The 22,640-nt window shown below is 47.9% G+C and overlaps 1 protein-coding gene across 2 annotated transcripts in view; it reads right to left on the bottom strand.

Moving 5' to 3' along the window:
• KCNK10 (potassium channel, two pore domain subfamily K, member 10) overlaps positions 1–22,640 on the bottom strand; it is a 121,171-nt gene that overhangs the window by 66,558 nt on the left and 31,973 nt on the right. The window contains exon 1 of one of the 2 annotated variants that reach the window (XM_012724414.1): positions 7,025–7,028. The exons of the other annotated variant lie outside the window; for it this stretch is intronic. Within the exon in view, the coding sequence (XP_012579868.1) occupies positions 7,025–7,028 (4 nt within the window). Of the gene's footprint in view, positions 1–7,024; positions 7,029–22,640 lie in introns of those variants that run through there. 2 annotated transcript variants of the gene reach the window in all.

Genomic DNA, 22,640 nt, shown 5'->3' with positions numbered 1-22,640 from the left:
AAAAACGGTGCAGTCCAGGAACTTGCTCAGTTGCTAGGTGCCTGTTTGAGGTCTACAAAAATGAGCACCCGCGGTGCTAGATTGATTTTTTAAGAATTAATTGAATTTGAAATGCTTATATGCTACCGCCGTCCAATTTGAAAAGCAGTGTCTCTGCTATTGTCATTCATCTCCTCCCTCCGTGCCCCCCCACCAGCCCCCGTTTGAGCAAAGTGGACAAGATATGACAAATCACTATATCTGGTCAAAGGTATATAGTTCAGTCTGGAGGAATAAAGAGGGAGAGCCAGCCATTCGGTCCAAGACCCGGGGGCTCAGTGACACCATGAGCTGTGCAGACGTGAGCATTCCCCAGTCTCTCTGGTGAATCCTCCCAACCACCCACACCCCTGGTATACACCCCAGTTCTTCTATGCAAAATTAATTAAATTAAAATTAAATTTAAAAAAAGTCAAAGTCCCTTTTATCCAGGGCTGCAGGTCTAAAAGAAAGGAAGGCTGAGCAAGCTCAAAGAGACAGACCCAGAAATCAGACACACAAGGTAAAGGAAGTTTGAGTTAAATGAAAGAAAAGTAACCAAAAGCAGCCCAGGAAACATTAAGATGACTTGTTCCAGTTAACCTGATGACCTAAAAAAAAAAAAAGTGTATCCTAGATGTATTCTGCAGGAGAAAAGTTGATGACAATGTAATTGCTCCTGATCTATTAGTAAGAGAGTGTGTCTACTTTGTTCCAAAGAAAGGAAATTTCCCCTGCTCTTCAGAACAGATCGAATTCTCAATGGTCAATGTTCTCCGTTCGGGTAATTACATTACCAGGCAAATAAATATGCTAAGCTGGAGACTTCCCTGCAAAGACAATAAGTCCAGGGCAGGATGGCGCTGGTTACGCTATCAAACATTTCGAAAATCTGTCTTAGGCAGCAGTGAACAGTCAGTGCACTTCGATTTTGCTCTCCCTTTATTATTCGAATTCATATTATGGCCTCTGCCACAGTGTAGCCGGGCTGTTGTGGAAATAAGGAGTTAGGAGATGACAAACTTAGTTATCGGAGTGGGGGCAAAAGGCTTCTCACACGAGAGCTACTTCACTGTTCAGTCTCCACCTTAGGGGGTGCGGGGTAGATAAAAGCCCAGGAATGTCACCAATGACCGGGGCCACCCCTGGCTGGAGGGCAGCCACCTAGAGAAACTAGGTTTGTGTCTTAACTCATGGAGTCCCAAAACCAGATCGTTCTCTTTGGAAGTCAAGCTGAACATCAACCTTTTATTGTATACTTTTCTATCAAATAAAATCATCCGACGTTACATTTCCTTCTGACTTACAGAAACAGAACATTCTCTGGAATCTCAGATTGAAAGATGTTGAGAATTAGAGCCGGCGGGCAGGTCACTGTGTTCTGGCCATCCCTTCTATTCCACCTCCTGCCTGCCCTGGCTGATGCTCAGGTGGGGGAGCTTGTCCAGAAGGCTTTCATCCAGGCTTGCCCAAATCTGCCACTCCTTCAACTCCTCCCTGTGTCTCGGCCCCCCACCCCCCACCCCCGTGCCTCTCAATGTCCCCAAAGCCACCAGCCTCATTGGACCAATATTACTTCTTGCCTGGACCAATCCAGCAGCCTCCTGCTTCTGCTTTCCCTCAAATTCTGACCCATGCACTGCTGAAAGCATCTCTTCCCCTTCTCTCCCGCTTCGTCTGTGGTCAGGGAAACAATGCCCCCCAACTATGTCCACACCCTCGTCCCTGGGACCCAAGGATTTGTTAACATGCATGACAGAAGATGCTGTTCAGTTAGGGGCCTTGAGATGAGAGGCCTGACCGGGATGACCTGTGTAGGCCCAAGACAACTGCAAACACCCCAGGAGAGGCAGGCGGAAGGCTCACAGAGAGGAGGCCTGGGAGAGACACAGAGGTCAGAGCAAAGTTGCCACGGGCCAAGATGGGCAGTCAGCCTCTAGAAACTAAAAAAGCAAGGAGCAGATTTCTTCTCTAGCAGCTCCAGAAGGATCGCCCCTACCTACATCTTGATTTCAAACAGGGAGGTTAATTTAGAACTTCTAGCCTCCAGAATCAAACGGTAGAAATGGTGTAACTGTGGCAGTCAGTTGTGGCAATGTGTTACAGCATCAAGAGAAAACCACACACACACACACACACACGAGGTCCCCCTTGCGTGCGGCAGCCCTCACCACACTGTACCACTAAAAAAAGGCTGATTACTTCTCGTCTAGCTCTTTCTTTCGGCTCAGGCCCCACGCCCCCTGCCCTCCCCTCTCTATCCTGTGCCCTGCACAGAGCCTGGCACTCAGTAGCTGGCCAGACAAGGATGGCTGAGCAGGTGAATGAAGAGAAAAGGGAAGAAGGCCCATTGGCACGTCCTAACGACACAGTCTGTGTGGACAAGCAGCGTCCAGGAGAAACGCCTGATTCCAGTGACACAGAGCAGCAGGTCCTCCAGCCCAGCATGCTCCATCCCGCAGACCCAGTTCCGCAGAGACCCCCTCAGCCAGTTGTCTCGTCCCCATCCTCATCTGCCTGGGAGATTCTCAACTCCTCAGTCTCAGCTCAGAGCTGCCTCCTCCATGAAGCCTTCCTGGGCTCCCCAGGCACACGAGCATGCCCATCTCCTCCCCGGCCTTGGTGCTCAAAAGCTTGCCTTTTAGTCACTGGGTTTCCATTTCATGGCACAGGGCCTGGCACGGAGCAAATGACTGTCCTGGTTTTGTTGTCATTGTTGATGAGGATGAGGATTCCTTCAACAAGAATGAAAGCCCCATCAGAATCACCACCTCCTTCAATAAACAAGCATGTACTTAACACCAGATGGCTTGAGGGGCTGTGTGGGGGTGTGATAAATCACTGAGTCATGGTCCCTCCAGGCTTCGGGGACTGACATGTCACACTGGGAAGATGTGTCAGAGCACCAGGTAGCAAAAGTCCGGTAGAAGGCTCCCAGGGTGTGAAGAAGGGGTGGCATCGGGCACAGAGGTCAGTGAGCTGGGAGCCTTCACAACCCACATCCTGGGCAGAGCCAGGCACGGGTGTCCCTGAGGCTGGGCTGATTGGGACTTGAGAAAGGTCTTTTCGGGCTGGTTCCTGGGCCTGTTTGCCAGGAGACTGTCGCGGGGAGCTGACTCTGAACAGAATCCTGAGCTTCCAAAGCACCAGGAGCAAAACCCAGAGCTTCAGTTCCAACCCATCAGTGGCTGGGTGACCTTGAACCTGTCCCCGGGTTTCCCTGTTTCCTTATCTGTGAAATGTGAACAATCACAGCCACTTTTTTTTTTTTTTCTAATGGCACAGGGTTGTCGGGAACAGCAAATACGCTGCTCTGGATTACTGGCTGGAACATTCCCAGATGTCAGCAGTGCAGGCAGCGACCACAGCCGTCCTGCACCATCGGGGTATTTCACAAAAACCAGAGTTGGTTTAGCAAAGATGACTGCTCGTTTCAGTGGATGAGAAAGCATCTGGCTTGTGCCTTTCCTTCGACTTGGATCCATCTTTCAAGGGTGTTTTAATTCAGCCATTCTCCTCGGGAACCATTACTCCTCCTGTTCCCAGACTAAGTTGCCCCCAGAGGTCTCGGTCTGGAGGCAACAAGGAGTAAAACTGGCCGAAGTCAACGGCAGTGATAGGAAGACAGGTCCTCGCACTCGGCTACCACGTACTTTGTGCCGGTCACTCTGCTGAGCGCTTTGCTTTCACAGATGCCCTGGGTCTTCAGTGCCAGGGATCATCGCCTGGGAGAGACCAGTGCTGCCAGAGTGGAGGCCATGAGGGCTTGAGGGGCTCGTGGGTCTTCGTAGGGGAAACACGTGTGGGAGAAAATCTGAGCAAGCCGGTGGTGGTGTGAAGACAGCCATCAGCCCTGGGAGTCTAACCCTCAGGAAGAACAGAGATGGGGGTGAGCACCTGAGACCACCGAGGCCCAAGAACCTTCAGTGAGGCCTCCAAGGAGCTGTGTCGACCAACTGACGAGTCCCGGTTCTCCCCGGAAGAGGCGCGTGTAGCTTCCTGCCATAGTCAGGCCCTGGCTGGGAGCTGCCCATGGCAGATGTGCCCAGATGCCAGCCCATGGAGGGGTTCAGGGCAAAGCAGAAGGCCTGTGGGGTGCATGCGTGTTTGTGTGTGTTTGCTGTGTATTCATATGTGTTCGTGTGTGTGCTCACACATAAAGAAACTGAAGTCCAGGGAGGTCAAATGACTAAGCCAAGTTCAGAAAGTGGTGGAGCCAGGATTTTAAAAAGTCAGAACAGGGCCTGCCTGGTGGTACAGTGGGTTAAAGCTCAGCACTGCAAGCTAGAGGCAGGCGCTTTGGCTCGAGTTCAATCCCCAGCCCCAGAGGTGACCCACATGGCACAGCAGACCTCTCCTGACCCGCCTGCTGCTCCCCTCAGCAGGGCACTTCATCAATCTGCCTGTTCTGCTCCCCACTCTGTCTCTGGTGAATCCTCTCACCAGTGCTGCACCTCTGGCCTGTACTCCAGTTCTGTATGCATAAATACATGAATCTTTGAAGGAAAAAAAAAAGTCAGAACAATCTGACTTCAAAGTCAGTTCTGTAGAAACAGAAAAATAAGAAGAAAGAAATTACAGGTGGAAAAGACCCTTTCATCCAACAAGCAGGAGGCGATTTGTTTCAGACAGACTTAACATACTTTCCTGAGATGGACAACTTTGGTGCCCCAGAGGTGTTGGAGTTTTTCCCTCTATAATGGTCGGTAGCGATTGGGTCACATCAGTAAAGGTCTACCCTACTTTCACAGATCCATCAGAAAAGGATTTGGTAACAAATGCATTGCCAAGAATTGATGCAAAAAAAGATGTTCGAAAACAATAGCTTTCCACTAATTCCCACTTTTATGTGGAACGTGGGTGGGCACGGGGCAAGGGGCAGATTGCCTTTGTTTGGCTAGACAAGTTCTTAGTAATTTTACATTATTCAGGACTCCCCATGTCCTGTACACTTGGCTGCACCATCCATTCACTCATTTAACCAACAACACCAGTCCTGTGAGTCTGCTGGGCACCAGCTTGAACTGGGGATATGGATGTGGATTAGACACGTCCCAGCCTTCAGAGTTAGTGCAGGGCTAGGACAGATCTGATACACGAGCCTCGTTGTCTTCACAGAACCTTCTGTGGTGGACAGGCTTATTTGCTATCCCTCCCACCCTGCCGGGAAAGGAACTGGATGCACTGACCAGCCCATCTCAAGCTACTAAGCAGTGGCACACAGGGGTTCATCCTCACACACCCTAGCCCAAGTGCCTCCATGCCTCTGTGCTTCCATTGGATTCCGGTCACTAGGAAACCTCTAATGCAGTCACCCCTGGGTGCCACTGGCACACAGCAACCTGACTCTGACTGTTGACCCAGGAAAAGTATAGCTGTGATTGCAACACACTGGCTGGAGGCAAAGAACACCTGTCTCCCCACCCTTGACACCCCCAACACCCCCCTCCCCACATCTGGAACCCATCCAGGGCCACTTGTACTAGCCACTCAAGGGTCTAAAATGCCCCCAGGTCAAAACTCAGGCAGGAATCCCCAAAAGGCTTCCCTGGGCTTAGGCAGAGGTCAGGTTGGTGCAGAGGGGTGTGCTGGGAAGGGGAAGGGGAGATGAGACTGTCAGTTCCAGCGCCCCTAGCGCAGGGATGTCACTGTGGCTGATCTCAGCATGATCTGCCTCCAAAAAGCAGAGAGAGGATGTCTGTGCTTACCCAGCTCTACACCCCAACAGCAAACCCTTGTCTTGCCTACTTCCGTGTGCAGTTACACCTCAAAAGCCACCAAGAAGGAAGAAGTGACAGTCTGTACACAGGGAGAAGTCACGTCCCCACAATGCACCACAGACAAGCTCTGCCCTGGGGTTGTCACGGCATGCTCCTCACAGCAGAGCCAGCACAGATCTCATCCACCAGCCTCGTCTATCTTCACAGAACCTTCTGTGGTGGGCAAGGGTCCAGCCCTTCCCGCCTTGCCAGGAAACGAGCTGAGGTCACTGACTAGCCCACCTCAAACTACTGAGCAGTGGTGCCTGGGATCTGTCTTCAGGCTTGTGTCCCACTGGAAGAGACTAAAGTATTGTGACTTGTCAGGGAAACTTTAGAGACAGCATCCCGGCCAGGGGAGGGGAAAGAGGAGGAAGAGCGAGCTAAGGATGTGCTTCCACCTGGACTCCATCTGTCCTCGCCACGCCTCTCTCCAGACTTTCAGCTTGTCTCACCTGAGTCACTGCCACAGCCTGCTGTCCTGCTGTGCTTGAGCCCATCCTCCACATTACAGCCAGCTGGCCTCTCCGATGCAATCACGTCCAGCTCATCCGCTCCTCCGCAGGCCCTTTGAAGGTGCAGAACCACGCGCTGGCTCCATGGCCTGCATGCATCAAGCCTCCTTTCCCGGACCTGGCGCCTGCCTGTCTCCCCAGCCTCACCCGCTGCCACACCCCCATACGCAACCTTCGCCCCAGCCAAACCAGGTCCCTGCATGCTGAGCCCAGGGGAACACGTCTTGCTTTCTGGATTACGTTTTGCTCCCCACTCTTTATTGGGCCAACTCCTCCTCACTACCTCCAAGAAGCCCTCCCTTCCTCCTCACTCCCAGGATGAGGTACCCTTCCTCTACATTTACGATGTGCCTTTATAGCTCCAGGTGCTTCGCATGGTGTCTACTGCAGAAAGGCTCCTAGTTACAACTTGCTCCACGCCTGCACCCACTCATTCACCCAGCCACAAACGCCAGCACTCATGACATCAAGTTCACACCAGCACACTGGACTTCCGAGTTCACTGAATCTGGTAGATAGCACAGCTCCTCTGCTACTGTTTTTTTCCCCAAGACGATCATGCCGAGTCAAGGTGTTAAAGTTCTCAGAAAATCAATAGTCCAAGGAAGCGCTGCAGAGTTGGCTCAATTGCTAGAGAGGACTAGAATGGAGACAGAGAAGTAATTCACTTCACTGTGCTCCAAACACAGCTGCCTTGTTCCCGTCACAAAGGACTAGAAAGCTCACTTTTACTCATGGATATAAAATATTTGTTTGTTTTTTTAAAAAAGAACTACTGAATGCAATGAATCACCCTGGTGAGTCACCTTTCTGGTCCAGGCAGGCAGGATTTCTGTTCTTCTGCTCCCCGGAGTTTCCTCTGCCCAGGACCAAACAGCATAAAGGTGGATTTGCGGACTCCCCAGACTGAAGGGCTTTTCCTGCCCTGCCCCACAGTGCATGCCCAGCCTGGGCCCAGAGCACATCGTGCTGAGTTCGCTGGGATGCAAAGGACCGGTGGTTCCTTCTTAGGCTAGGTAAGTTTCTCCTGACTTTCCCCCAGTGTCACATATGTGTGCCCCAGGGGCGTGACACAAAGCCAGGACCTTCACCTGCAGCCAGGCCCAGCATATGAGGCTCTACGGACTCAGGGCTCAGTATGGAGGTGGTACGGGGGTGGAGGGAGGGGAAACAAAGGATATGAAGGACATCAGGTCTACCGATCCCAGAGAGAGATAGAAAGTGAGAAGTGAGCAGAGGGCAGGGCCTGGGGACACGTGCAGAAAAGGTTTGCAGTTGCTGGGGCAAGCCGAGGAGACAGCCAGCTGACTCTGGGCAGAAGGGACGGAAATTTAGCAGCAAAATGCAATGGGAGCCCTTGTTTCGACAGTGATGAGAAGATGGGTGTTACCACGAGCTAGGTGGAATCTTCCAGGGGGAGACGCAGGAGGAGAGGAGAGTGAAAAACAGCGCTCTAGGGAACAACACTTAAGAGATAGCTGAGGGGAGCAAAGCACACTGAGGAACCTACATGGCTTCCAGGTATCAGCACTGGGGGTTCTTCCTCTCTGCCTCCAGCATCATCACAAGGCCTGGCTGGGAGAGCTCTCGTGTGTGCTGACTGAACTGATCACTGTCCCATAGCACTGTTTGGCTGCTCATTAACGGTCTTCTATAGAATGTTTTCTCTCCATGGCTGCCAGGAAGCTCTCTGTCCGGAACCCCTGGGCATTATAGATGGCTCCCGCTACAGAGGGATGGTCACTAGATCTCTGTAATGAAATGGGTCATCATCTGCTCACCCAGGCAGAGAGATCCCGGACAGGAACTATTTCTTTGTGCTTTGAGCTAGTAAGAACAGCCCTGGCAATGCCCATGGCTGATGCTCTTTTGGGACACCAGCTGCCCAGCTAGCTCATGCTCTTCCCATCAGCCCTCAGACGGGCCACATTAGCAAGGTGGACGTCATGCAAAGCCAAGGCCTGAAGGCGCAAAGCCACAGTGGGGTTTCTTCTGTCTTGTTCCGAAATGCTCCATGAATAACACATTTCCATTCCTGCCCCAAGTTTATTCTTCCATGATTTAAATTAGCCAGTGCACTTTTAAAAGGGAAGATTTTTTTCCCCCTCCCTTTGGGATTTAAAAATAATATAAGCAGCTGCACTTCCCAAAATATCTCCTTTACCCTGGGGCCAAGTTCTTTAAGTCCCATTGTCAAATCCATTCCTTGGAGAGAGAGGTTTGCCTCTCAGCTGCCTCGTCAAAAGCAGTTGCCTCTCTCAATGGGCTCCACCCTGCAGACTCCTCCCAACCAGGGGATCCTTCTGCAGCCCCATCTTGTACCTTCTTGAAACCCCTTCGATGGAGCCCTTGCTCTTTACCGGGCCCCCATCAGGCCCCGCTGCAGCCTGCCTGACTTCCCAGCCTGGCCTCAAGCCCAAGGAACTCTCCTCACCATGGGCCAGGACAAGCGGTTGTACCAATTCAAACCAACCCTTTCACAGCTCCGTGGTAGGAAGCAAAATTGAAAAATAGGTGTTCACCCATGAGAACTGATGATGTTCGTTGCCAGCCCAGGCTATTCCCTGATTCTTGGACCTCCGGAAAGGAGCGCACTGTGTCTTAGAGACAGCGACAGGAGGGGCTGGAAGCACTTTTGGAAATCCCACATCTACCAAAGCATAAAAAGCACTGAAATGTTCACTGATGTTGGACAACAAAAAAAAAGAGGGGACAGTTAGAAAGTGGATGTGTGATTCCTGCATTTATTCAGTCAACCAGCCAAGCCGGCCCTGGGCCAAGGTCAGGACCAAGTTCCACACTCCGGACTAGGCTGCCAGAGGCTGCCCACCAGAGACTGAAGGAAGCCATTCTTTTACGTTCAAGGCGGTGGAGCCGCCAGATGTCAGCGCCTTCTGCAGTACTGCTCCCCCCTACCCGCCCCCCACCCCACAGAACTGACTCCTTGCCTGCCCTCTGTGTCCCTTGCTCTGGTTCCAACCTCCCCTCCTGTCCCCAACCTTCCCAAAGACGCCTCAGTGCTCGCTGCTTCGCAATTGCACACGCCCTTCCTCTGCGGCCCTCCAGAGCCTCCCTCCGCCCTTTCCCCTGACACGGGGGCCTCCCCTGCCTCCCTTCAAGAGCCTGGCTTTCAGGCAGAGGCTGCTCAATCTCCCTCACCCACAAGCACAAGGCCCCACAGAGCCAGACCACCAGCACGCCTCATCCTGGTGCCAGAACCCCTGTTCCTTTGCCACCTGAGCCTCGGATTCCTCCACGTTCTACCCTTTGGGGCAGTCCCTGGTGGACCTGGCTCCCCTGAAGCCTCACAGTCAGGCTCTCCTTTCCCCGAGTGGTTTCAGAGTCTTCCCGGCAGCACAGCCCACCCCATGCCTCCCGTCTCCTCCGATGACTCCTGCCATCTTCCCCAGAAGCAGATGAAGACAAGTGATTGATATATTCCACCAGGCTGTATTCCCAAAGGGCTGGAGGGTTGGGGGGGATTGGGGGGGGGGAGGGGAGGGAAGCACAGGCAGCTAAGTGAGACTGTGATTCCAGGTGAAGCCTCTTCTCTACCTGAGCCTCTGGGAAGTTCGGCAGCATCGATTATGTCCCCACAAGTAAAATGCCAGGGAACTGGGTCAGGCTTCCATGTCTTACCCCCGGGGTCCCTGGCTAGAGAAAGCCTATTGGGGGACAGAAATTCCCAGGACCAGCCAGAAGGAGACTCAGAGAAGCCAAAGGAAGTCCTCTGAAGATGGCTGCAAGTACCAGCTCCAGGGAGCTTGCGGACTGGAGGGTGCATGCACAGAGCCAGGGAGCCATCTGGGAGAGGCTGCGCAGAGGTAGCACCCACAGCTCCTTCCCACACTCTCTTCCGATTCACACCCTGACCCCAGGCCGGAGAAAGGTCCCTGCTCAGAAGTGCACCACTAAGGACCCCAGCTCAGACTCCACCTGCTGTCCGGCTCGCTTTTCCCTTCATGCTGCCCAGGCCACCCCTTAGCCTTCTCATGCCCTCCCGACTTTTTCTCCCCTCCCAGACAGCTTGGATTCCAGGTTCAACACTTCTCTCCCGCTCACAGGCTCAACCGCTTTCCCAGCATCCTCTCCTGAATTTCCAAATCCCCCCTTCTGTGTGACCCCTGCTCTCCACTGGGAACTGACAGCCCCCAATGCTGCCAGGGAGGCAGAGCAGCCTACGGGATTGCGGCCCCTCTAAATCCAGAGTTTCCTCCCCCAGCCCCCTTCATGCCTCGAGGAGCCTGTCCTGCTCGCCTGCTTCCAGACGGCAGCCAGGGAAAATGTCATGAAGATATTAAGGTGTACCTCCCTATAAAAAACCTGATGTTGTGTATGGAAATCCCTCTGCAAGGTGGATATTTACTTTTCAAAAGGGTTTTCTGCAGGTGGTATTTCCACAGCAAGCTCCGTGTGCCTCTAAAATAGACTTTGGCTTATATTTACATATTTTTAAGAAGCAGCCATTTATGCAGAATGAGGCGAACCTGCGCCATGCCTTTCTCCCTGGGTCACAGAGACGGAGGCCCGACACCCAGTGCCTCTGCTTTGTAAGCAATCTCAGTCCTCTTTCCTTTGCAGTGCTGCTGCTCCGTGCTCCTGGCACATTTCACACTCACTAAAACCTCCTACAAAAAAACTTAGTTGGAAGAAATATTTTTTAGATGGTTCTTCCTTCACAGTGTCTCTACCAAGTTGCAAAAAATGAATGAGATCTGTCAAAGGAAGAAAACGGTTTCTTAAAAATATCCTACAGAATGGCTTTGCGTTTCAGCCTCCCCCTCTGTATAATTTCCTCTAAAGTGGCTCCCCTGATGCAGTGTCAGGGCTGCTGACTTCAGCAACATTTCCGGGATTAACTGCAAACGCAGCTAGCAGAGGCTGGGAGTGAATGGCGAGAGGAAGAGAAGACGAAAAGGAAAGAGAATACCCACATTATTCTTCATGAGGCTGGAAAGCCAGCAACGTAGGAAATGTACAGATCTTTTACTCTGAAGTCTGAGAAATATTTTGAAATGTTATTAATAGCTCTAATTAGTGAAGTCTTCAAGGAATCAACTGACTGAAAATAGGAGGAGTGGATATATAATGGAAGGAAGGAACCTTCCATAAACCAGCTCAGTGTGTTCCAGCAACACCTAGGATTGGCAGAGGAAATGCGGTCTGATGAGGGCAACAGTAAATCCTGCCAGGGAAGCCCAGGGCTGAAGCGGCCTGTAGGGGAATTTTTTGCACCAAAGAGCTGCTGAATGCAGGCAAAGCATTCTAGGCCAACAGCTCTCTGCGCCCCTCCCCCAAAGGTCTACAATCTTTTCTGATTATAATTCTTTCCGCTAGAAGGGAAATTTCTCTAGATGCCCTTAACTGGACACTTTCTCCTTTGGATAGTCCATCACCCCAACCCATGTGCACAGCAAACAGTAAGAACTCAAATGTCTTAAAGTGGATTCAACAATGTGTGTCAAGTGTCCTTTGGACTTCAGACACCAAGAGATACAAACCAACTGTCCAAGAACTAAGGCAAAAAGATGGGTGAATTGAGTTGGGAGTGTGGCTTCACCTCCACCCCCATATAATTCAGAAAAGCCCCAGCACTCAGGAATAACAGAGATGTCCAGAATCTCACAGCAAACAGACCCTCCTGTAAATAACCATCCAGATACCTGCCAAGTTGGATTCTTGCTAAAACTAGGTCACAAGAAGGTAAGGCCCTCCAAATCTCTTCTTCCTTTCCATAGGGTGACATTTCATTTTCATGATCATTTCTTTCACTGTGCAGCTTTTTGTTTTTTACGTTGCCCCATTTTTGTTTATGTCTGTTCTTGTTTCCCTTGTTATTGGAACCAAGTTCCCAAAGACATTTCTGAAGCAAATGTGTTGGAACATTTTACTTATGTTTTCTTCTATTGTCTTCCTTTCTATGTCGATGACTCCTATGTTGTCTTTTATGGTTTCAGGTAGTAAATTTACAAAATTGAAAAGTACTGAGTCATTAAAGATGAACTCCTGTCATTTGCAACAATGATGAAACAGGAGGACCATTATGCTAAGCAAGTAAGTCGGAAGGGAGAAAGACAAACACCAGGTGTTTTAATTTGTATTTAAAATGAGGAGAAATAAAACCAAGGATTGGGCAAAACTAAATCCAAACAAACCCTGGAAATCTTACTGTTGAATTAAGGTTGTCCACAAGTACCAAGTCAAGGACCCAGCCTAAGGACAAATGTCCTTCAACGGACAAATGGATAAAGAAATGGTGGAAGATATACTCGGTTGAATACTACACAACCATTAAAAAGGTGAAATAGGGGCTTGAGGGACAAAATGGATGACCTCAAGGTGATTATTTTAAGTGAAATAAGCCAGAGAGTGAAAGAGTGATATTGTATGGTTTCACTCATTCGTGGAATATAAACAACAACAACAACAAAAAAAAAAATACACAGGCAAAATACAACAGGAATAAATCTTGGACTTGATGAAGGAATTTAATGGTTACCAGAGGGAACAGGAGGAAAGGAGAAGGGGTGGAGGAGGGTTACAGATGGGATGTTGGCCTGAATGGTTTGGTGGAGGGTAAGTGCAACGTGTGCACATATGGAGGAGTAAAATGTAACCCCAAAATTACAATTAAAAAAAATAATAACTGAGGCAATCAGAGTGGAAGGGTCGGGGGTGGGAAGCAAAGGGGAAAGGGAACCAGACGGGCTGTGGTAAAGAACTCTGGGTGCTTCGGTGGCAGGCGTGTGTAAAACATCCATCTTCATGTACCCCTGAATCAGATGCAGCATTGTAACACAATGAAAAATAACATAGCCAATCAATAAATATGATTAAGTGATTGTCTCCCCAAAAAGCAGAGCATGTATAGAGTTCGCTTGGGCATTGTTTCAAGTATTGATTCCTCCTCCCAGACCCTCAGACCCAAATCTGTCTACCCAAGCCAACTCTCCGTGTGGACAGTTAGTGGCGATTAAGTACAAACATTTTTCTGTCAGGGAACTGCCCAGTTATAAGGAGAATGGGACATTATTTGAAAAAGCACAGCCAAAACAGAGTAGTTACTGAGCATTGGCACCTACTAGGACCTAATAAATTAGTGTAGAATAAAATTTTATACAGCATTTGACCTACCAAATAAATGATCATGAACTTTGGAAGCAAGAGCCTCATAAATAACAAAACTTGGGGGAAAGCCATTTTCATTGATGATTCCATCTGACCTTTGGGTTCATAGGTTTTCACCAAGGAACAGAATCTGTATAGAAAATTCCAGCTGCAGTTTAAAAAGTCAAACAACCTTGGTTTCAAACTGTACGTAAATGCTTTGAAATTGGGTTTGGAGAGATCATTTGAATTACGGTCTTGTGGTTATGTCTTCTCCCCCTCAAAGAAAGGCAGACGGAGAAATTCAGAGGAGCAATTAAAATAGTGAATGACTCAGCCAAGCAGTCTTGGAATCTGTGGGCATTTTCAAGAGTTTCCTGCCATTTAAAGACTTTTAATAGCCCCTCGAAGCCACCTGCATTGAAGCTGCTTTGTTCAACAACCACAAGCTGACGAATGGGAAACCAACTGCCTGGTTCCTCAAGCACTTTTAAAGGTGCTGCAGTAATTAGTCACGGAGAAAGTCATGCCAGGCCCATTCCAGGGCACTCTTTCAGGAGTACCCGGGGTGTCTAGGAAGAGCCATCCCATTTAAGTATTACTGTCAGCTCATTTTCCCCACAGCACATAAGGCAGCTTCTAGAAAGCCAGCGTCTCATGAGTGCCTAGTGTGTGCTCAAACAGTGACGTTGTAAGAGAAGTTTTACTTATCACCAGAAATAACATCCCTCAAAGCTGGTTCTTTTTATTGTTCTAGTAGCTAAACCCAGAAGCAGATCAGGTGGTAGCTTCTATGTGACAGTCTACTTAGGCTCGGCTTGTTAAGTGTGTGTGTGTGTGTGGACACTAGAATTCATGCAGATTTTAATCCAAAAAATTCACCCGTTTATCCACTTTAAAGTACACAATTCAAAGTGGGCTGCTATGTTTACTCAGCAAATAAGAATACAAGATGCCCAGTTCATTTGAATGTCAGATTTTTTAAAATGGAAAAAAATCTTTTAGGATAAGTCTCTCCCATGCAGTATTTGGGGCATACTTATACTTTTAAAAATGTCTGAAATTCAAAGCTAACCAGATACCCTGCATTTTATTTAAGTCTGGGAGACAGGAGGAATTCACCCATCCACCACCCAACAGCCAGTCAAAAATATAGATAAGAATGACACTGGCGTCACCCACCATAAAATGGTCAAAAGCAACTGGGCTTCACCCTGGTCCCCGTGACCCCGCTCTCGGGAGGGCTTCCACCCCCTCCACCTCACGAAGTCCACAGCCGCCATCCTGGCCACATTCAGCTGACCGCGGGCAGTAGCCACACAGAATTCTTGCACCTTTTCACTGTCCTTGCACGTGGCCTCCATGGCCCCCACTCTCTCCAGACCTTCCTCCATTTTCTCAGGATTGGATTTCTGAAAACCGCTCTGCTGATTCTAAAAATTCCCAAATATGGACATTCATGGGGCTCCTTCCTGGGCCCCTTTTTCTCTATAGTCTCTCCCTGAGTAGTTTCTTCCAAGGTCATGGTTTAAATACTACCGGCTTCTGGGGCCTCCCAGGCAGCAGCAGACAGAGGCAGCTCTGGATCTGGGTGCAAACGTCACAAGCATGCTGCCTCCCAACATGACCCGGGGCCAAGCCAAGCCCACCTTGAGGGACCCAGAGGGGCCTGCTCCTGAATATAACAAAGAGGCTGGTACTCAGGTCACAGGCATCCGGCTGCCCAGGTCACCATGGCATCATCATAGTAACATCTGGGCCACCCACAGGCACCTGTGGGCTGCATGGAGAGCCACATGCCCATCACCCAGTGACCAGCCCTCTGGAGACCATGGGCTCTGCCACTCAAGGCCAAAGCCCAGGACTTGGTAAGTACCTGGGGGGGGGGCAGGGCATAAGGGGCATTAGCTGTAGGGTGCCGGGAGGTCAGAAAAGGGAGATGACCATTTGGAGAGACAGGGCACCCTAGGAAACCTTGGACTACTGAGCCCAGCGGGGGTTGGGGGGAGGTTTGTTTATTTTTTCCAAGAATAAACTTAAAGTCTTAAAACAAATAATGTCCCCTGACCTGAAACTTCACATCTTCAGGGTCACAGGGACCCTGTGATCTTCAGGGTCACATCTTCATATCTCAGCTATCTCAGCTTAGCATGTCCAATTGCACCTACTTGCTGACCCAGCCAATATAGAAGGCTCCTCTCCCAAGATGGCACTAATACCTACTTGGTCAGCTCAAATCAAAGCCACAGGATTCTGAGAGGCAGACTCATCTTCCTGCTTGCCCTACTTCCTCTGCCTACCCCTCACCCCCACCACCAACACGCACACACACATAGTTCTGTCATTTCTACCGCCCAATCATACCAAGTGAACTGGAGTGCAGACCACCAACACTCGCCTGGCTCCCCAGACCCTCCTGACAGGACTCCCCACTCACACACCCACCCCTGTCCTCCACCTAGAAGTCAGAAGCATTTTCAAACTTAGATCCAAACTTTCGAACCCAGACCTTTCATGCCTCTTGGTATCAAGCCCAAGTCTCTGCCGATGGCAGCCACTGCTGCTTCTCTAACTCCCCTCGTAACTCTCGCCTCCCACCTCAGCCTTCACCCAGTTCACAGGAGCCTACTTCTAGAAGGCTCTTCTCCCCATGGCTGGCTCCCTCCCATCCTGGGTTTCACTTTAAATGCTACCCCCTCAGAGCGGTCTGTCCTGACCATCCTAAAAAGCCCCTCCCCACTACTGCTGCCTGAGCAGGTATCATGGTGGTAGTTGTATTATGTGCTGACTTTCTGTGGATTTGCCATGTTCCTCAGCACCAGCCCTTCTAGACCATAGCTGCCCAAGAACAGCACCTACATATTTGGTGCATCCTAGGCATGCACTAGGTAGTCTGAAAGAATGGATGACATCAAGAAGTTTAATGTACTTTTAATGTTATACCAAACACAAACAGTATTTTTCTTGCCAAAAATGAGTCGTGCCCAGCAATTTCACTCCTAGGAATCTACCCAAAGAACACAAAAACACAAATTTGAAAGGAAACCTCCACTCCTATGTTTACTGAAGCATTATTTGCAATAGCCAAGAGGTGGAAACATGTCAGTGCCAAATAACAAATGAGTGGTTCAAAAAGATGTGGTGTATATACACAGTGGCATACTAATCAGCAATCAAAAAGATAAGCTCATACTATCTGCAGCAACATGGATGGAGCTGGAAGGGACTGTGCTAAGAAAAATAAGTCAGAAGCAGACAGGTAGATACCAAATGGTGTCACTGATGTGTAGACTATGAAGAAAACAAACAACGGGTCAGACAAAGACTAAGTATAAAACCAATCTTTGAAAGCTAAGTATCAGTATCCAGAAGGGGAGAAGGAGAGTGCAATAGACTGCAGTGGAGGATTTTGGGTACTTTGGTGGTAAAAGAGGTTCAATGACCATCCTGAGGAGAGTAACCCTATGCTGTCAAATTATTCACAACAATGTAAACAATGGTACTTTATTTAAGTTAATTATTAAAATGAAAAACATTATCAGTGGAGAGTGTCCTGTAGATCAGCTAGTCACCTGCCCCCTCACCTAGAGACTGTCAGTAACTCCCCAAGCCAAGTGCTGGAACCAAGACACAAACCAGTGTCGATCTCATCCTAAAGTTCATGCTTCCAACTCCTGCTGCTGTCGTGTTTAGTTACAAGAAATTCTCTGAAAGAGCACGTCAAGCTCTGACTCTAATTTGAAACTTTAACTTGAGTTTCTCAAGTAGTTGTAATACATTCATCTTACCCTCAGCCTCAGTCATGGGCTTGAGCCTTGTATTTATACCAGGTAAAGGCAAAGAACAGGAAGCCATGCTACATGCAAACCCAAAAGTCAGGCTTAGATGACCTACATTTTAGGCCCATCCAAGAACAAACCAGCAAACACGCACTATTTAGCCACGAAATGAAGGTGAACTTTACCTATCCCCAAAATTCTTCACTTAAGTATATTGCACATTGTCCCAAACCAGCTCCTATTTCATTCTGAGGCACTCACTAAAAATCCCAGAAAAAATGTCCTAAACTAAAAGCATTAGAGGAGCAGAAAGGCACCACCTTGATAATGACAACATATGATATCACCTTACTCTTACTACCTAGAAGCCTGGCATCGAGTCCTCTCATGCTTAAAAATCACGCATCTGGGGGCCCTCCTGGTGGCACAATGCATTAAGCTCAGCACTGTGAAGCAACCTGCAGACACTGCGGCATGAGTTCAATCCCTAGCCAGGGAGCTGACCCACATGGTGTGACAGACCTCTCCTGTCCTGCCCACTGCTCCCCTCAGCAGTGTGTTTCAGTCGATCTGCCTGTTCTGCTCCCCACTCCCTCTGGTGAGTCCTCTCACCACCACCACCCCACCCCACCCCCGCCCATACACACACACACCTCTGGCCTGTCCCCTAGTCTTTGTATGCATACACAAATAAGTCTTTTTTTAAAGAAATCATCCAGCTGGAGCACACAAGCTCCTGGCAGCACTTCCCACTGCATCTCCAGGAGGTGCCAGTCACTGTCATGCAGTGCTCAAGCCAACTTCAGCTCCGTCGGTAATCTGGGCCCTCCCTGGTGGTGCAACGGGCTAACGTGCAGCACTACAAAGCTAGTGGCAGCTGCCTCAGCAAGAGTTCGATCCCAGGTCCTCGAGGTGACCCACATGGCGCGGCAGACCTCTCCTGACCTCCCGCTGCTCTGCTCCCCTCAGCAGTGTACTTCCTCGATCTGCCTGTTCTGCTCCCCACTCTGTCTCTGGTGAGTCCTCTCACCATCCCTGCACCTCTGGCCTGTATCCCAGTACTGGATGCATAAATAAATAAAATATTTTTTTAAAAAGTATGTGATCTCCCTAAATGCACAGGATTATGGTGATGGCACACGGGTGATTTGGTATGGGAAACCCGCGGGGATTACAATCGAGATAGAAAAAAAAATGTACAAAATGATGTAAAAATAAACTTTTGTAATAAAAAAGAAAAGTATGTGATCTCCTTATGATTTGGACATGAGCTACTGTTGTCCTGATGCCAGAAAAAAAATTCACATTTCTTTTTATCACAAGTGAACAAATGCCTGATTGTCTGTGAAATTCTGTAGTCTGCTAAAGCAAAGAGCGATTATTACACTTCAAGATTATTTTTTTAATCAGGTTCCATCTATAAAGCTTGATGTGGGCAGTTTTTATCTCAAGACTGTCCTCCTGTATCTACGCCTGAACTTATTTTTTTTTCCTTTCTCTTTTTCCTAATAAACTGATCCTATTTAAAAAAAAAAAAGTCTGATATGAAAAAAAGGAGACAGAAAACAGAGCTCACACTATCATCATTCTTTCTGGGATGCACTTACATACTAAATCAATCAGAAAAACCTAAAAGACATTAGATCTCAATCAAACTGAACTTTTTAAAAAAAAATGGAATAAACTCTCTTTTCTGTGACTTTTAGTTTCAAGGATTTGTGCTTACATGGACCCTTTAAAGGTTATTTTGACACAAGCTATGCAACCTCTGTTGACAGACACGGTACAGGTGGAGGGGGAATGCTCTGAAAAATCAGACTTCCCACGCTAACTTATGTTATGACCTCCCTTTTTTGTATAATCGTAATATCAAAATATTCTGAGCAAGCTTCAGTTTACAATTGGATTGCTTCAGCCTCAGAAGTCACTACCTGGCCCTGACAAGCAAGTACTGCACCAGGGTGAGAAATTCCTCTTGAAGTCAAAAGTCATTAAACAACTGGCTCATTAATAAAAACAAATGGCTGTTACTGCAAAGTCTCTCTCACTGCCAGATGAAGGAAAACCCAAATCTTATCACTCTTTCTCACACAGCCTTCTATTCAGTTTCTAAATAACCACTCAAACTTCCTAGTATCTAGTCTTTAGGTTTGGAAACTCACCCAAGTAGCCTATGCAGAGCTAATCAGGTTTTCTACCATCAAGACTTTAAGAAAACTCAAACTTTCTAACAAATTTTTCAAAGAACCTTACCTTAATTTGATTTACAAGAAATTTCCTCTTCCTGCCCTCACTTTACTTTACCCCCTAGGATGTCTCTATGAAAATGAAAGCCCTTAAGTAATAGATAATATTTCAGGGACTTTATTTTGGTCAATCTTCACTGTGGTTAATATAGTAATATTGGTCTTAAACTTTGTAAATCTATGCACCTGTTTTAACCTTGATAAATTGATTTTAAAACTGTTATAATCTCAACTAAAGGTCAAAAGGACCCCAGACCATTCTTAGAAAAAAGGTGATTGTGATCTCAGCTCATTCCATATGCTAATGTCATCCCTCTGCCTGCCTGAAATGCATAAAATAAACCTGTGCTAAAGGCAGAGCAGGAAGACTTGCACCCAACTCCCATTCCCGTGTCTTCCTCGCACCTGCTCCCCTTCTCTTCCCCTTTTTCCCCTTTTTCCAGGAATCTCCGCTCACCGATGCTGTTCCCACCTTGAGACCCCGCCTGCTCTGCTCCCAATAATACGTGATCGGGGAGTCTCCGACATTATTTGCTAGAGCATATGGTAATACAGATTTTCCCAGGAAAGACTTCAGCTAGGGACTGATATCTTGAGCCTGAAGTTAGAATAATGACACTGATACTACTTACAGACCAAATCTTTAAACTAAAAATATCCAAGAGCCCTGTGGTATAGTTCAGAAGTATTCAAACTTTTAGAACAAAAAAAGTCTGTATTGTAAGTAGAAAATCAAATTCAAACTCGAAGAGGAAATCTTATAGACACAGATGTAAAATTCCATTTAAGGAGGAATGTCATTCTAAAATCTGAACACTCTAATCTACCTATTCCCTACTGCTCTTTGACCCTGGTAATTCTAGACTACTATACATGTATATTCAATATTATCAATGTCGTAGTATGGATGACATTATGTTATATATATGATATCATAATAGCATATAATAATCTCAAAGCAAGCTAGATAGTAGGAATTCAGAGGAGGGGCCCAGAATGACATGAGCTCTGCCTCCCTCCCAATCCCTGCACTGGGCCCCAAGACCCCCAAAGGACACAGGAGATTCATGGAACACTTGGAAATCATAAGTCTAGAAGGAAGACTACCACGGAGAAAATTTACAACTTGTACTCTAGCCCTACCACCACCAGCATGCACAGAAAGCAGAAGACCTGGGCACTAATGCCAGCCAGCCAGTGGCACTAACCTCTCTCCTACTCACGCCCTCATCTATATAATGGATACAATACAGTAATCTGCCACACTGAGGTACAATGAAAATGAAATGTTATCTTGCTCATAGGATGTTTTATATCCAAATGGTTGTTGTAAGTAGTTAATGGTTGCTACTACAATAAATATTTGATTAACAGGTAAGGCCTATAAGAGGACTGGGCATGGGCATCTGAATGTTGATGGCATCTCTAACTGAACACAATTGCATTAAACTTCTTGTGTGCCCTGTTTTGACTAGCATTGTTGTAACTATCATTAGGGACTGTCACCAGCCTTCAACCTCTCCAGAGACTAGTTAATTGAAAGTCAACTGCACTTGTCTTCACCTTTTAGTGAGTTGGCTTCTTGGGGTGATTTGTCCCCAAGCAATTAGCAAGGGTCTCATGCAGAGTCAGTGTGAACCCGTGTTTGGAAATGAAAGAGCTAATGAGTCAACCTTTGACTTCCAACACAACTGAGGTTAAGACACTCGAGTCCTTTAAATCCTTTAGTAAATCACAGAGACCCTGATTTCAGAGCATGTCCAGAATTTGGAAATGTATTAGATCGTTTGAGGCAACTAGGCTTATAAGTGGATACAATACAGTATCCTTCCTGGTGAAGCCTCACAGCAGATTGTCTTCTTCCAAACTTAGCCATAACATCTCCCAATCCTGTGTGCACTTCTCACTGTGTCTTGGCTACTCTTCCCTGGAGAAGGTGGAATCTCTGCTCCCTCCTTGAATCTGGACAGGCTGTGACTGAGGTAAAAGCAACACTCAGTGATCTCCAAAGCAGCCAGAAAGAACCATACTTCTTCTGGGGTTTGTTGGGACTCTCACTCTTGGAACTCAGCTGCCATGCTGTGAGGAAGCCCAAACAAATTGGGTAGAGAAAGCCCATGGGATGACTTCATGAAAGTGTTCCAACCAACAGCCAAACTAAGACCCTAGCAGAAAGTCCACGTCGCCCGCCAGTCACGTGAGCAAAGAGGCCTCCAGTTGATTCCAGTACTCCAGCTGCCAACCCCTATATCCCCCACCATCTACAGCTTTAAGTTGCCCCTGGTAAGACCCCAGGCATCATGAGCAGTGTCAAGCCATACCTATTGGATGGCCTGTGGTGGCCAGGGCAGAGCAGAAGGGCAAACAACCCCAGACATTCTGTATTGAACTCTGGGTGAAGGGCCTGTCATTAACTGAGGGGCAAGTCTGGGAGTCTGGGGAAAAGGCAAGTGGGGGGATGCAAATGTAATAAGATTTCAAGAGAAATCTTAAGTTTCAGAAGCTAATGGGCCATCTAAGTGGAGATAGTGAGTAGACAGTTAAATCTGCAAATTCTGGAGCAAGGTCAAGGCTGGGCATATAAACGGAGACAACAGTCAGGTAAGTGAGGAGTATGCAGATATGGCTTCAGAGAATCATGCTTCTATTCTAGGAGGGGCAGCAGTTTTGCGTTAGAAATTGTAGCTCTCTTGAGCACAATGTCAATGTTGCCATGGAGGAAGGCACCAGTCACTGGTTATTGACTACATGCCAAGCACTGCTCTAGCTGCTTCTGAGAGGCTATTTCCCACGAGGCATGAGGTTTAAGAGGCTTCCCAAGGCTGGAACAAAATTATCCACTCTGGAAACAGACTCCCAACCCTGCCTTTTACTAATGGTAGATCTTTGGCAAGTTAACTTAGCCTTTCTATGCTTTGCTGATTCGTCTGTAAAATAGGGGTAATAATAGTGCCTACTTCAGAGCTATTTTGATGCTTAAATAGGTTGATATGTGCAAAGCACTCAGAACATAGTAAGTTCTCAATGAGAGATAGCAATTTAATGTCGCTCTCATCTTCGCTGTCTGGTTCACCTTAACAGAAGAGTGAGGAGACAAGAGATTTATTTTAGAATCTTGTTTCGACTTGCTCAACATATAGGATGCTTGGGTTCTGTTCCTGGTTTTTGTCATGATGCAAATGTATGTGCAATTCCCATACTATAATAGAGATTAAA

Source organism: Condylura cristata, unplaced genomic scaffold (assembly GCF_000260355.1).
Source record: "Condylura cristata isolate star-nosed mole 26May11 unplaced genomic scaffold, ConCri1.0 scaffold00013, whole genome shotgun sequence".
NCBI classification, from domain to species: Eukaryota; Metazoa; Chordata; class Mammalia; order Eulipotyphla; family Talpidae; genus Condylura; species Condylura cristata.
This window is presented reverse-complemented; position numbering and strand designations above follow the sequence as displayed.